This window comes from Esox lucius, chromosome 6 (assembly GCF_011004845.1).
Source record: "Esox lucius isolate fEsoLuc1 chromosome 6, fEsoLuc1.pri, whole genome shotgun sequence".
Lineage (NCBI taxonomy): Eukaryota > Metazoa > Chordata > Actinopteri > Esociformes > Esocidae > Esox > Esox lucius.
In genome coordinates, this window is record NC_047574.1 from 5,805,010 (window position 1) to 5,818,582 (window position 13,573).

At 45.9% G+C, this 13,573-nt stretch overlaps 1 protein-coding gene across 10 annotated transcripts in view; it reads right to left on the reverse strand.

Moving 5' to 3' along the window:
* Positions 1 to 1,876: 1,876 nt before the first annotated feature.
* Positions 1,877 to 13,573, reverse strand: part of dock1 (dedicator of cytokinesis 1) — a 263,696-nt gene continuing 251,999 nt past the window's right edge. For all 10 annotated transcript variants that reach the window (XM_034292884.1, XM_034292883.1, XM_034292881.1 and 7 more), the window contains 6 exons: positions 9,753 to 9,890; positions 7,437 to 7,579; positions 6,124 to 6,322; positions 5,092 to 5,248; positions 3,749 to 3,903; positions 1,877 to 2,437 (listed from right to left, as the gene is read on the reverse strand). In XM_034292884.1, the coding sequence (XP_034148775.1) occupies positions 2,342 to 2,437; positions 3,749 to 3,903; positions 5,092 to 5,248; positions 6,124 to 6,322; positions 7,437 to 7,579; positions 9,753 to 9,890 (888 nt within the window). In that variant the 3' untranslated portion in view covers positions 1,877 to 2,341. The remainder of the gene's footprint in view (positions 2,438 to 3,748; positions 3,904 to 5,091; positions 5,249 to 6,123; positions 6,323 to 7,436; positions 7,580 to 9,752; positions 9,891 to 13,573) is intronic.

The window sequence follows — 13,573 nt, forward strand, 5'->3', positions numbered from 1 at the left end:
ATTTTTAGTATATATCAATAAGGTGATTTTAGTATTTAGAATGAAATAGAGAGCGTGTATAAGCTCCAGTAATGTGTTTCACAGTGCCAATTCACAGCGCCAATGATCAAGATAAGACTATACGAATGTAACAAAGATCCTTCAAGGTCCCAACTAGTTAATTAAAAAGTGTAATTCAATTTAAAGCTGCTTCTCAACAGGTAACACGATGCAATTGAGCAAATTACAATTAATTTCACCAACAACTAGGTTATAATTGTTCAATTATAATAGAATTACGGCATTTCATCTCTCAGCGCCGTATGGGAAAACAGAACATAGTCATCACTAGAGGCGTTGCTAGGATCACAATACATTCAGGGCTTAGCCCACCCCCCCGCCCCGCCCGGGACAGAAAGTACAGGGTTTTGAATGTACATGTGGAACATTTCGATGTACGCGCTAGCGGCCTACACGTCTACATTGTCATAATACGCAATCAGAATTTTAGATGAATATATCAAGGGCTATTTCTTTATTAAAATGTTTTGGTCAATTTGAGGTCCGGGGCTATTCACAAAAGATCTGTGGCTATAGCCCCAAACGCCCAGGCCTAACGACACCACTGCTCATTACCTTTCTTCAGTTTCCATTCCACGGGGAGCGGTCCCGTCAGCTGGCAGGCAGATCAGTGGTTCACAAACCAACGTACTAGGGCTCCTAGGTGTACTTGGCATATCAACAGGGGGGTATATAAGAATACTCTTGAGATAAGCTTACTGGTTAAAGAACATCTGGGGTTCTTCGGGGGACCTCAATTCAGGGCAAAATCCAGTCAGTGGTAATACCTATAAAAAAAGTAATATCTGTTGTAGGTTGTAATACTGTATACACACACACGTTAGAGAAGAAATACTTTTCTTTGGGAGTCACAGAGGATTCGGGTGCTCACGTAAGACGCACACATTTAACAAATCTGTGTTCACATGATGCTTTCTATGCACATTCAGAATAGAACACAATATGGGTGAAAGTCAAGAAGCAGGGTAATTTACTTGACCATACCCCCCCCCCCCCCCCATTCCATAGTAGTTATGCCCTGAAAACCATTCCTGAAAGAGTTCACCCGGACAACCTTTTGCACCATTCCTGTACGATAGTGTGTAGAGTTCACCTTGTTCACTCGGCTTGACGTTACCTTAAGAGACCGTTCAGAGTTCACCTCACATAAGCCTGCACAACATCACCGTAAGGACTCTGACTGGATGAGGAAGCAGTAGTAATTGCTGTTAAAGACACAGCCAGACAAGTTCTTTATATAAGAACAGAGAAAGAACACACTGGCACTTGCTTTAGAACCCAAAGAAACATTTGCATTTTGTTCTGTTTTAGTTGAAGTTTTCTATTTTAATGAGCATGCATTTTTAAAATGTTCTGTTTTGACTGAGGGGGTCAAGGGGGAGTTAAAGGTTACCTGATTTGAACCCACACTGACTCATACAGGTGAGATCAGCAGCTTGGAACACTCTCAGCCGTACAAAAAAAAAAGAAGCCCACCAGTTTATTTTTATACATAAAGTTGAAGTTTATTCAGAAGTCAGTAGTGAATCAGGAACAGTCATTGTTATTAGAATTCAAGGCTACAGCATTCTATAACAACACCCTATACAATGACAACATCTGTGTAGAGAGGGATTATGGTCCACTCCAAAGAAAGCACCAACCATCACAATGTTATTACTGATAGGCAGATACTCACAGACCAGTTCTCAGTCCTTGTAATTTAAAAACCTAAAAGCCCTTTTTTGGGGGGATATGAATGAATGCCAGTTAATCTAATGCAATGTTAATACAAAAAGTAATGATAAATTCCACATAAAAATTGAAATAAAATAAAATCATATATACATACCTCTGTACATAGTAGGAATATTGATGATAAAAAAAAAGAAGATAATACCATAGGAGAGATAATATAACTTTTTTTTTATTTTCAGCATGTTGTTGTCTACTGGTCAAAAACGTCCCTCATCCTATTGACGGAAAAAGATCTTGTTCCATTATGGAGATCCAGAGTGGTATCCAGTGGAGGATCACTGATGGCATCAAACAAGCATTCGACTAATAACCTTGTGTAATGGATTCCCATCTTAACATATTGTAGGGCACGCTGCATCATCACACTTGAAGGAATCAATAAGGTGGGTACAAATGGGCCACTTTTCCATATGCAGGTCACTCATTTCTATCAGCCCCTTAAGGGCCCTGGTGGAACATAGTGCACACTAACAAAGTGAAGACATATCAGCGGTGTCTTTAGGCGGTGACCACGGCATTTTTGGCAGAGTGAATAATGTCTTGGTTATTGTACAATTCCCGAATCAATTGACGCTTGTTTCCTGGTGGTCTTGGGAGGAGGAGGAGGAGGCGTCTTGCTGGGCAGAGGAGGTGGCACATTCTACAGGAGAAAATAGAAGTATTAAGACTTGTTATGAGACATTATGAAATCTTTAGCATTGCATGGATGCTTCAATAGAAGTAAGACATCTTAATATCATTATCCCTGGAAATTTAGCATATTATTTAACAATTCAGCAGTTCATGGATCCCATGGACAGACAGCTCTACATAAGAATGCTATTATTCAACCTTGGAGGTTGGCCACTGTCTATGATTGAAGCTGTGGATTCAACAGTAAAATGAACTACAATCAATACAACTGTTTTCATTTGCATGACTCATTAACAACTTATTAACTAGAACACCAACTGATTTCAAGACAGTCAGTGGACCACCTCATACCCAGAGGATTGGCACAACCAGAGCTTCTCAAACTGCTACAACAATGAATGCAGTCTATTTACAATGGGCAAGTGACAATGAACAAACTTGATGGACGACACGGCTGTTTTTGAAAGAGACAACACGTTATGTTCACTCAAGGACTTGTAGAGGAACCTGCTGTCACTCAAGCTGGGAACATCTGCTTGTACTGAATCACTGTCTCACATCCCTCTGGGGGAAAAAATAACCTGACTACACACACACCACAGGCGTGGCAGGCAGGCAGGCAGACAGACAGACAGACCGGCAGACAAGCATGCAGGCAGACTAACAGGCAGGCATTCATGTGTGTGTGGGCATATGTGCAATGAGGTCCTGACCAACAGCAGACGTATGTGAAAGGTAATCAACCCATCAATCAGGTCGCCATGGCAGCCCAGGACAAATGCCAGAGACACGGTAGGCATCAGTCCCCACATGAACACACACCCACCCGTACACACACATACAGACACGTACAGACGCGTACAGACGCGTACACACGCGTACAGACGCGTACAGACGCGTACAGACGCGTACAGACGCGTACACACACGCGTACACACACGCGTACACACACGCGTACACGCGCACACACGCGTACAGACACGTACAGACACGTACAGACACACGTACGTACACACGTACGTACGTACACACGTACGTACGTACACACACACGTACGTACACACACACGTACGTACACACACACGTACGTACACACACACGTACGTACACACACACGTACGTACACACACACGTACGTACACACACACGTACGTACACACACACATACGTACACACACACATACGTACACACACACATACGTACACACACACATACGTACACACACACACACACACACACACAGCTGGTGGGCCCATGGTTCATTAATGGCAGTAGAGTGACATCATTAAGGAGCGTGGCCCTAATTAAAAGCCCTACCCTTGGATGATGCGTCGGGGGCGGAGGAGGTGTGGAGGGGCTTGTCAGGTCCTGATTATCTCCAAGCAGGTTCCCGTAATCAGCGGAGATGCCCTTCACTGGCAGGGGGGGAGGAGTCTCCCCTTTATCTGCCCCCATGCCGTTCAGCTCCAGATCTGCAGAGGGGGGAGGGACATTTAGACAAACAGACAGCCATCTGTGTAAGGTGAACAATGTAAACAGTTGATTCCAAACAACAACAACAGCAGCCTTTGGAATCCAGAGGGCCTCCTGAACAGCATGACAGGTTTTTAGGTTTGCTGGGAAACCCATTTGAGGCTTTTAAAGATGAGGACACACTGTGCAACACCGTCTCACTTTCTGTCTGTCCACAGATCTAACAGAGAGCGAGGCATCGCGCCATCCTCTTCATCTCTGAACGTTCTAAGAGAGAACCGTGGGAGGAACTGATGCAAGACACAGTAATGTGATGACACAGACAGCTCCAGAAAGCCCCTGGAAGGAGACACTCAGACAGCAGGATAAGGTCATGTTGCAGAAGTATCTGTGAAAGAGACCTTCAGACAGCAGGATAAGGTCATGTTGCAGAAGTATCTGTGAAAGAGACCTTCAGACAGCAGGATAAGGTAATGTTGCAGAAGTATCTGTGAAAGAGACCTTCAGACAGCAGGATAAGGTAATGTTGCAGAAGTATCTGTGAAAGAGACCTTCAGACAGCAGGATAAGGTAATGTTGCAGAAGTATCTGTGAAAGAGACCTTCAGACAGCAGGATAAGGTAATGTTGAATCGTTAGCAGAGAAAGAGACCTTCAGACAGCAGGATAAGGTAATGTTGCAGAAGTAACTGTGAAAGAGACCTTCAGACACCAGGATAAGGTAATGTTGCAGAAGTAGCTGTGAAGGACTTTCAGAAAGCAGGATAAGGTAATGTTGCAGAAGTAGCTGTGAAAGAGACTTTCAGACAGCAGGATAAGGTCATGTTGTAGAGGTTGCCAGGTTTATGCATGCATGAAGGGTTGCGGGATCAAAGCCCTGAGCAGACAACAGCCTAGGCACCCTAACAACAGTTCCAGTCCCATTCCTCAATTCAGTATTCTTGGGGTAAAAGCAGAAATTGGGATTGTGAGCTTGCATGCAATTAACAAAACAAAATATGATGTGTGACAATCAAAAACGCATGAAAGACGATTAACCAGGCACCATAGGCACACATCTCAAACTACCAAGGAAATGAACACACAGTCCAAAACTGGTATCCCTTGTTGTCCAAATCCATGTGCAACAACGTGTGCCTCATATTTGTGTGTATGCGTGTGAACGTGTGTGTGTGTGTGTGTACTCACTGGAGACGGTGGGCAGGCTGAAGGACAGTTTGTTCCTGGGGGTGATGGGAGGGGGCCCCGGGGAGGCATTGGGTCCCGGGGACACTGAGAGGCGACGGTCTCCGCCCAGAACATTCAACACCTGACTCTTAGGTCTCTGAGGCCTCAGGGGACTGATCTGTAGAGAGGCAGAGAGAGAAAAAAAGAAATGCCACACATCCCAGCCCATCACGGCGGCACCGAACCATTAATCCTGTATCAGAACATATTCCTTTACATACACTGACCACGCCAACCCCGCTTCGGATAGCCATTCTGGTAATGTTCGGCATTGACAACTAATTGCATCCAAGTGGAATTATAACAAAAGAGAGATCAATGAAACATAATTTGCTGAGAAAATTGCTTTAGGACCGGTGGGACTGCTCATCGTATTTCTCTCTGAAAATGCAAACACTGAAGCGAGGCTATTTGTATTTTTAAAGCAGGCCCCAAATGGAAATGGCAGGGTATTTGTCGGCATGCTGTGTCTTATTTCTGGTTACAACCATTGGTTTTCAGAGAGGGTTTTAATTTCCGCCTTTACTGTAAACGTGTTTTGAAGAGCGCCATTTTAACTATTGACACATCTTCATTTGTGTCATTATACCCACTCTGAAACCCAGGAGATAGCAGGTGATGCCGTGAGTAGATCTGTAGCACAGACACGCTTCCTAGTCCTGCCTCAGCTGGCAGATATACTATAAATCCAATCATACACTACAGCTTATGGATTAGTCTCTTCCACGCACTCATGGAATTGAATGGAAGAGACCGCTTTCCTCTCCATTCTGCCCCCAGGGAATCAGCTCTATGAAGGGGGCCGATGCCCGGCTGGCCTCCCTGGGCCTCACTTTTAATTTCTTTACTGGTGGTTTCAGCCAGAAGGGCCAGAGCAGAGGGCTTTGAAGCTCTGCTGCGGTGATGGAGAGGACACAGGAATGGTGAGAAAAGACAGAACAGGACACGGAGTGAAAGGATGGAACGAAGATTACGATTTTGGTCCACCCTTACCGTCTCTGAAAGAATGACTGCCTCTGCAGGCTGTAGGGTGATTTCAGTTGTCTTCATCTCCTTGTCGAAGATCTCTTGATGTTTACTGTTCCGCTTCTCCTTCTTCCGGTCCTTCCTCTCCCGCTCCAACTCTTCTCGGTCCAGCTTGTCCTGAGACTTGAAGTATTGCTTCTTTGGCAAGAGAGGCTCCAGGGTAAAGCTGGGCAGGAGAACCAGAGAAATGGAGAGATGAGAGAGAGATGAGATGTCCCAAGAGGAAGGCAATGGAGAGATGAGAGAGAGATGAGAGAGAGGTGAGACGTCCCCAGAGGAAGGCAATGGAGAGATGAGACGTCCCCAGAGGAAGGCAATGGAGAGATGAGAGAGAGATGAGACGTCCCCAGAGGAAGGCAATGGAGAGATGAGAGAGAGATGAGACGTCCCCAGAGGAAGGCAATGGAGAGATGAGACGTCCCAAGAGGAAGGCAATGGAGAGATGAGACGTCCCCAGAGGAAGGCAATGGAGAGATGAGACGTCCCCAGAGGAAGACAATGGAGAGAAGAGAGAGAGATGAGACGACCCCAGAGGAAGACAATGGAGAGATGAGAGAGAGATGAGACGACCCCATGTTTAACAACAACGGTAAATGTGTAGGAGCTCTGTCCTCCCTGAAATGTTTGTAAGTCAGTTCTTAACTAAATGTGTGGTGAAACATTTAGGAACGCGCATGACCATTTTGCGGTTTACTGCCACCTCAATTTTTTCATAAAAGTATGTGAGTGTGTATCCGCACCTACTGAAAGTTGTATCCAGAAATAGGATATTTTTATGGTGCCTTTACTCTGCTGTCCCTGTTGGTGATATGATAATGTATGAGTGTATCCCAGTAACCATGCTGTCCCTGTTGGTGACATGATAATGTATGAGTGTATCCCAGTAACCATGCTGTCCCTGTTGGTGACATGATAATGTATGAGTGTATCCCAGTAACCATGCTGTCCCTGTTGGTGATATGATAATGTATGAGTGTATCCCAGTAACCATGCTGTCCCTGTTGGTGACATGATAATGTATGAGTGTATCCCAGTAACCCTGCTGTCCCTGTTGGTGATATGATAATGTATGAGTGTATCCCAGTAACCATGCTGTCCCTGTTGGTGACATGATAATGTATGAGTGTATCACAGTTATCCTGACGTCTCTGTGGGTGACATGATAATGTATCACAGTTGCCCTGCTGTCCTGGCTGGTGACATGATAATGTATGAGCGTATCACAGTTACCCAGCTGTCCCTGTTGGTGACATGATAATGCACGAGTGTATCACAGTTACCCGTCGGAGCCAGGCCTGGAGGGGGAGTTGTCAGAGGAGATGGAGTTGACTGAAGCCACAGACAGAGGCCTCTGCTGCGAGGGCATGGTGAAGGAGCGCACCATGGAGCGAGGACGGGAGCCACGCCTCTCATCCACCGCAGGCTGCCGGGACACACACACACACACACACACACAGTCAGCACCACAACAGGTACCGCAACGTGACTTAATAAAATTAGCACCGGAACGCCACATATTCATCGGATATAGAAAGAGAGAGGGAACACAGAGACGGGAGGGGTACAAATGAGCCAAACAGTCTGCGAGGAACGGCCGAACTATAAGGTCTGGACACACCGTGAAGTTATGTTAATTTTTCCGGGGCTGTAGCTCATTGAGAGTCCTCGGCAGTACTGTCCTGTCCTTGAGCAGTGCTTTACAACAAATGCATCAAGCACACACACACACGCACGCACACACACATTCACGCACGCAAAACACACACATACACGCACGCATACAGGCATGCGCACACAGTGACCCACACAAACACGCCACACATGCCCGTGATGCTCCACCTCATGAATTTATATTGTGTTCATTTGTCTCTACTGCTCCTCCTCTCCGACTGCTCCTCCTTTCCTCCTTCTCACTCTCCTCTCGTACTTGTCTTTTCCTCTCCCCTATTGTCATCCTCCTCCTCTGATTGTTCCCCTTTCTCCTCCTCTGCTCTTCCTCCCTAGTCACTCGTCTTTCTCTCATCTCAAAGTGATCAATACCGGACTCCTGGGACCGATGTTAGTTTGTTACAGCTCAATGCCATTGGGGCTTTTATGTATGTATGTGTGTGTGTGTACGTTTGTGTGTATGTGTGTGTACGTGTATGTGTTTTAGGTCTAACTATACTCATGGGGACCAAATGTCCCCATGAGTATAGTAAAACCAGAAAATGTTTTACATAAGGCAAAAGTCAATTTCTGGCTCAGGGTTTAGGTTTAGGGGTCAAACTTACAATTCATTTTAGAGTTAGAATTGGTGTTTCTTTAAGGTCCAGGCATTGTTGGTTAAGTTCAGGGTTAAAGTTAGGCATTACATCTAGGTAAAGTTTAGGCATAAATGTTACTTTATTGAGGTTAAGGTTGGATTAGGGTTAGGTTAAGTTCAGGGTTAAGATTAGGGCAAGGGAGCATGCAATTTCTATATTCTGGTCCCCATGAGGATAGCCATACAAACATGTGTGTGTGTGTGTGTGGGTGTGTGAGAACATCAGGTGCCAAAGCAGAAAGGTAAGAAAAGTTTGGAGGGAATTCTGTGAGGAGAGCACATTCCCTGGCCGACAACCAGAATTGAGCCAGCGCCTGAGCTTCCACAAGGAGTCACTAGTGTGCAAGGAGAGCACGCAGCCCTATCTATCTACAGGTCTGCCCCAGACAGTGACATCATTCCAATGGGTCAACTGCAGGGATTCAGCCAAGGTTGTGCACTGACTGCATAATATTCCAGGACAGGAATTTTGGAAACTGCATATCAAATATCCAATATTGGAATGGTGGGACTTTAATTAATGCAGACTTCGTTTTAAATGTTTAATGTTGGCATGGACAGACTTTATAAAGTAGTCCCAGCATTTTAAACATGGAAAGGACTGCATTTTCTAAAGGAGATTCTTCACCTCCATTAAAATAACCTGGCAGGTGACCTTATTATTGCCAGCTTCTGCCCATTCAAAAGCTCTGTCACTATTGAATGCAAGGCAAGGTCATGTAAAAAACTAGGCTGGCAATAATGACTGTTGGGGCAGTTCATTGTAGCAATGGGATTGGTCCCTAACAATACCATTAGGCAATGCCTCTGTATTAGAACAAAGAAAACACAAACAACTGTGTGTGTGCTGACATCAGCTGAATAGGTAGCTCAGAGATAATGCGGACCATTCCAGTTAGGGTATTACACAAATAAACAAAACAATTAGTGTAAAAAGGATTTTGAGACCTGAACAGTGGGTTGATATATTATGACTATTTCTGTTAATCTTGTTCAGAACACACCCACTTTTGTTCCAGAACACACAGTGCAGCTAGAACTTGGAATAACTGTTTTTTTTTTATCTTATTGGGCCATATTTTGTCCATTCTACGTTCACGTAAAGTAGCCATTAGTGAGGGTGAATCTGGCATGGTCGGCAAGACTGTAACATATTTCAGTGTAGCCTTTCAGACTGAAAGGAGGGAGAGGAGGTGAGCGAGGAGAGAATGAGGAGCCCATAAAAGAGGAGGAGAGAGGAGGGGGTGGGACAAATGGGGGGATGAGGGAAGAGTTTGAAGAGACATCTCACCAGTGTTTTGACTCCATACTGTTTCTCGACTTTTTCTTTGAGCTGTTTAAAGCAGGCCTCCAGGCGGTCATGGAACGGCCGCAGCGCCTCTGTCACCTTCTCTCCATGGATACGAACGCCATCCGCCAGGTAAGGGATCTGAACACAGACACACACGCGCCCACACAGGCGTAAGGGATCTGAACATAGACACACACGCGCCCACACAGGCGTAAGGGATCTGAACACAGACACACACGCGCCCACACAGGCGTAAGGGATCTGAACACAGACACACACGCGCCCACACAGGCGTAAGGGATCTGAACACAGACACACACGCGCCCACACAGGCGTAAGGGATCTGAACACAGACACACACGCGCCCACACAGGCGTAAGGGATCTGAACACAGACACACAGGCGCCCACACAGGCGTAAGGGATCTGAACACAGACACACACGCGCCCACACAGGCGTAAGGGATCTGAACATAGACACACGCGCCCACACAGGCGTAAGGGATCTGAACATAGACACACACGCGCCCACACAGGCGTAAGGGATCTGAACACAGACACACACGCGCCCACACAGGCGTAAGGGATCTGAACACAGACACACACGCGCCCACACAGGCGTAAGGGATCTGAACACAGACACACACGCGCCCACACAGGCGTAAGGGATCTGAACACAGACACACACGCGCCCACACAGGCGTAAGGGATCTGAACATAGCTCAGAGGACAACACAGTCTGGTCGATTACATCAGAAAAGTCAACAGTAGGACCCGTTCTGCGGGAATGAACATGAAATGTTATCCCTCAGGTTTCTATACCACTCTATTCAATTCTTCCATTATTGCTCCTTTCATTTCTCCATTATGGCTTCAGAATTCCTACATTATAACTAGCCAATTCATACATTATCCTCCTGAACTCTAATATTATTCTTTTTATCCATCATCTATTCATCCTATATTTCTCTTATATTCCAGTTTTATTAATTCCATCCCTCCCTCCATTATCACTCTTTGTATTCATCCTTTATTATTTCTCATTTCATCCTTATCTACTTATCTTTCCTTGTCTACTACTATCGTTCTTCCATACATTTTTATTATCATCTTCTACACCTCCATTACCACACCTATATTTCTCCATTATCACTCCTATTCCTGTATAATTAACTAATGTTCCTCCATAATCAATTCTATAGTCCTCCAATATCAACTTTATGTTCCTCCATTATCACTCTCTATCCCTCCGTTATCATTCATATTCCTCCATTATCAGTCCAATATCCCTGCACTATCAGTCCTCTATCCCAACACTATCAGTCCTCTATCCCTCCGTTATCATTCATATTCCTCCATTATCAGTCCAATATCCCTGCACTATCAGTCCTCTATCCCAACACTATCAGTCCTCTATCCCTCCGTTATCATTCATATTCCTCCATTATCAGTCCAATATCCCTACACTATCAGTCCTCTATCCCAACACTATCAGCCCTCTATCCCTCCATTATCAGACCTCTATCCCTCCATTATCAGACCTCTATCCCTCCATTATCAGACCTCTATCCCCCATTATCAGACCTCTATCCCTCCATTATCAGTCCTCTATCCCTCCATTATCAGACCTCTATCCCTCCATTATCAGACCTCTATCCCTCCATTATCAGACCTCTATCCCTCCATTATCAGACCTCTATCCCTCCATTATCAGTCCTCTATCCCTCCATTATTAGTCCTCTATCCCCCCATTATCACTCATATTCCTCCATTATCTCCTCTTGACCTCCATGTCTCCGGTGGTTCATTATGCTCCAGATTTCTCCCACAGACACTAAACGCTCTAAGGTACAGACACAGGCCCAAGCAAACAGAAGGTCAGTGGGTGTGTGTGTGTGTCTTCAGAACTCCGGCCTGCTGAGAAAGGGACGTTGACTGTGTTCATTAAAGCCCTAGTAGAATGTCTGGTTGCCATAGTCACCTAACCGCCCTGGGCTCTCTAGAGTCACTGTGTGCTCTTCTTCTTCATCACACAGAGTGTATAAATAGGACAGCAAGGATGAGTTTACACAGACAGCTGAGAGAGAACATAGGTAGATGGGTGGGTGAGTGGGTAGACGGGTGGGTGGTTGAGTGGGTAGAGGGTGGTAAGATGGGTGGGTGAGTGGGTAGAGGGTGGGTGGTTGAGTGGGTAGAGGGTGGTAAGATGGGTGGGTGAGTGGGTAGAGGGTGGGTGGTTGAGTGGGTAGAGGGTGGTAAGATGGGTGGGTTGATGGTTGGGCGAGTGTTTGACTGGGTGGGTAGATGGGTGGGTGAGGGGGTAGACGGGTGGGTAGACGGTTGGGTGGGTGGTTGAGTGGGTGGTTGAGTGGGTGGGTAGATGGCTGGGTGGGTGGTTGAGTGGGTGGGTAGATGGCTGGGTGGGTGGTTGAGTGGGTGGGTAGATGGGTGGGTGAGGGGGTAGACGGGTGGGTGGGTGAGTAGATGGTGGATGAGAGGGTAGATGGGTGTTTGGCAGATGGGAGCTGCCTGGGCAAGGCAGTTAAGCCTTATTGCTACTCCATTAAACATTACTCCAACTAATGACACATCATAACCTTGACATTCCACAACATTAGACAAGCTGCCATCCAAAACATTACAGCCATCACATCTCAAAACACTATTCCACTCAAGGACACATTACAACCGTCATGTCTCACAATTACGACAACATCTGATGACACATTCTACGCCCCCACATTCCACAGCATCAGACATGCCACCACACAAAACATTACAGACCTTGGTATCTCAAAACACCACTCCCCCCATTGACACGCTTTGGTAATTAAACAACCCGGCGACACGACACACTGAAAGACAAGAAAACCCCTTCCGTAGCCTTGACAACCCAGGACCCAGCAGAAAATCGTACAGGCAATCAGGAAACCCCCCGTCAGCCGTACTCCAGCTCAAGTGCCCTGGCCACCGGAGGCCCGGGATTCCCACAGGGAGACCTCAGGGTGACGAGACACCACGGTAATGGGTAGCTCTTCAGAGTACAGCCGGCTGAGTTTCCCCTCAGGCTGTTGGCTTTACATCGCTACAATCAGGTGGTTCTGCCTCGGCTCGCTGCATCTAGCAGAAACAACAGAATGAACCGTATCCCGCCTTCTCCCCTCCAAGCCATGGACATAAAAACTGTCCCCACGGTTTCAGGTCGCCGCAAAGAAGCAAAAAATTTAGTTATCGCTATGAATAGAAAAATACAAAATTAAATGTGGCCCCCTGTTGCATTTTTTTGCAAGCAGAGGTTACCAGCGTACACACAGTTTATATGCACCTGTCCAAGTGTTTTTATTTACAGTGTGTGTTCCCACAGCCGTTCTGCTCTACATCATTCAGTGTATACCATATCTTCAGTACAGTGTCTCCACGGATAACATATTCACATGCCTATTCACAGAAGCCCAACGCCTGAATAAGGGATTTTCCCCAAGAACAAAAAGTTGCACAGCAGAATGAGTCGGGCAAATAAGGTGGTGTGCGCGAGTGAAAGAGAGAGAGAGTTATTAACAACTGTAGCTCAAACATACGGATACTTTTTATAATAACTCCTATACTCTGGTTTGGCCACAGTGACAACCTCTCTGTCACCACCCTGCATGCTAATTATTTAATTTAATTTGAGAGAGCGCTGTGTGTCTGTGTGTTCGTCCTAGTCAGATGACACTCGAGCCTTGCACAGAGGCGGACGGACTTATTCACCAATGCTACACTAATACAGACAGACATACTCCTACAAATATGGGTGAAATATATTTTTCGTAGTTAGACCCG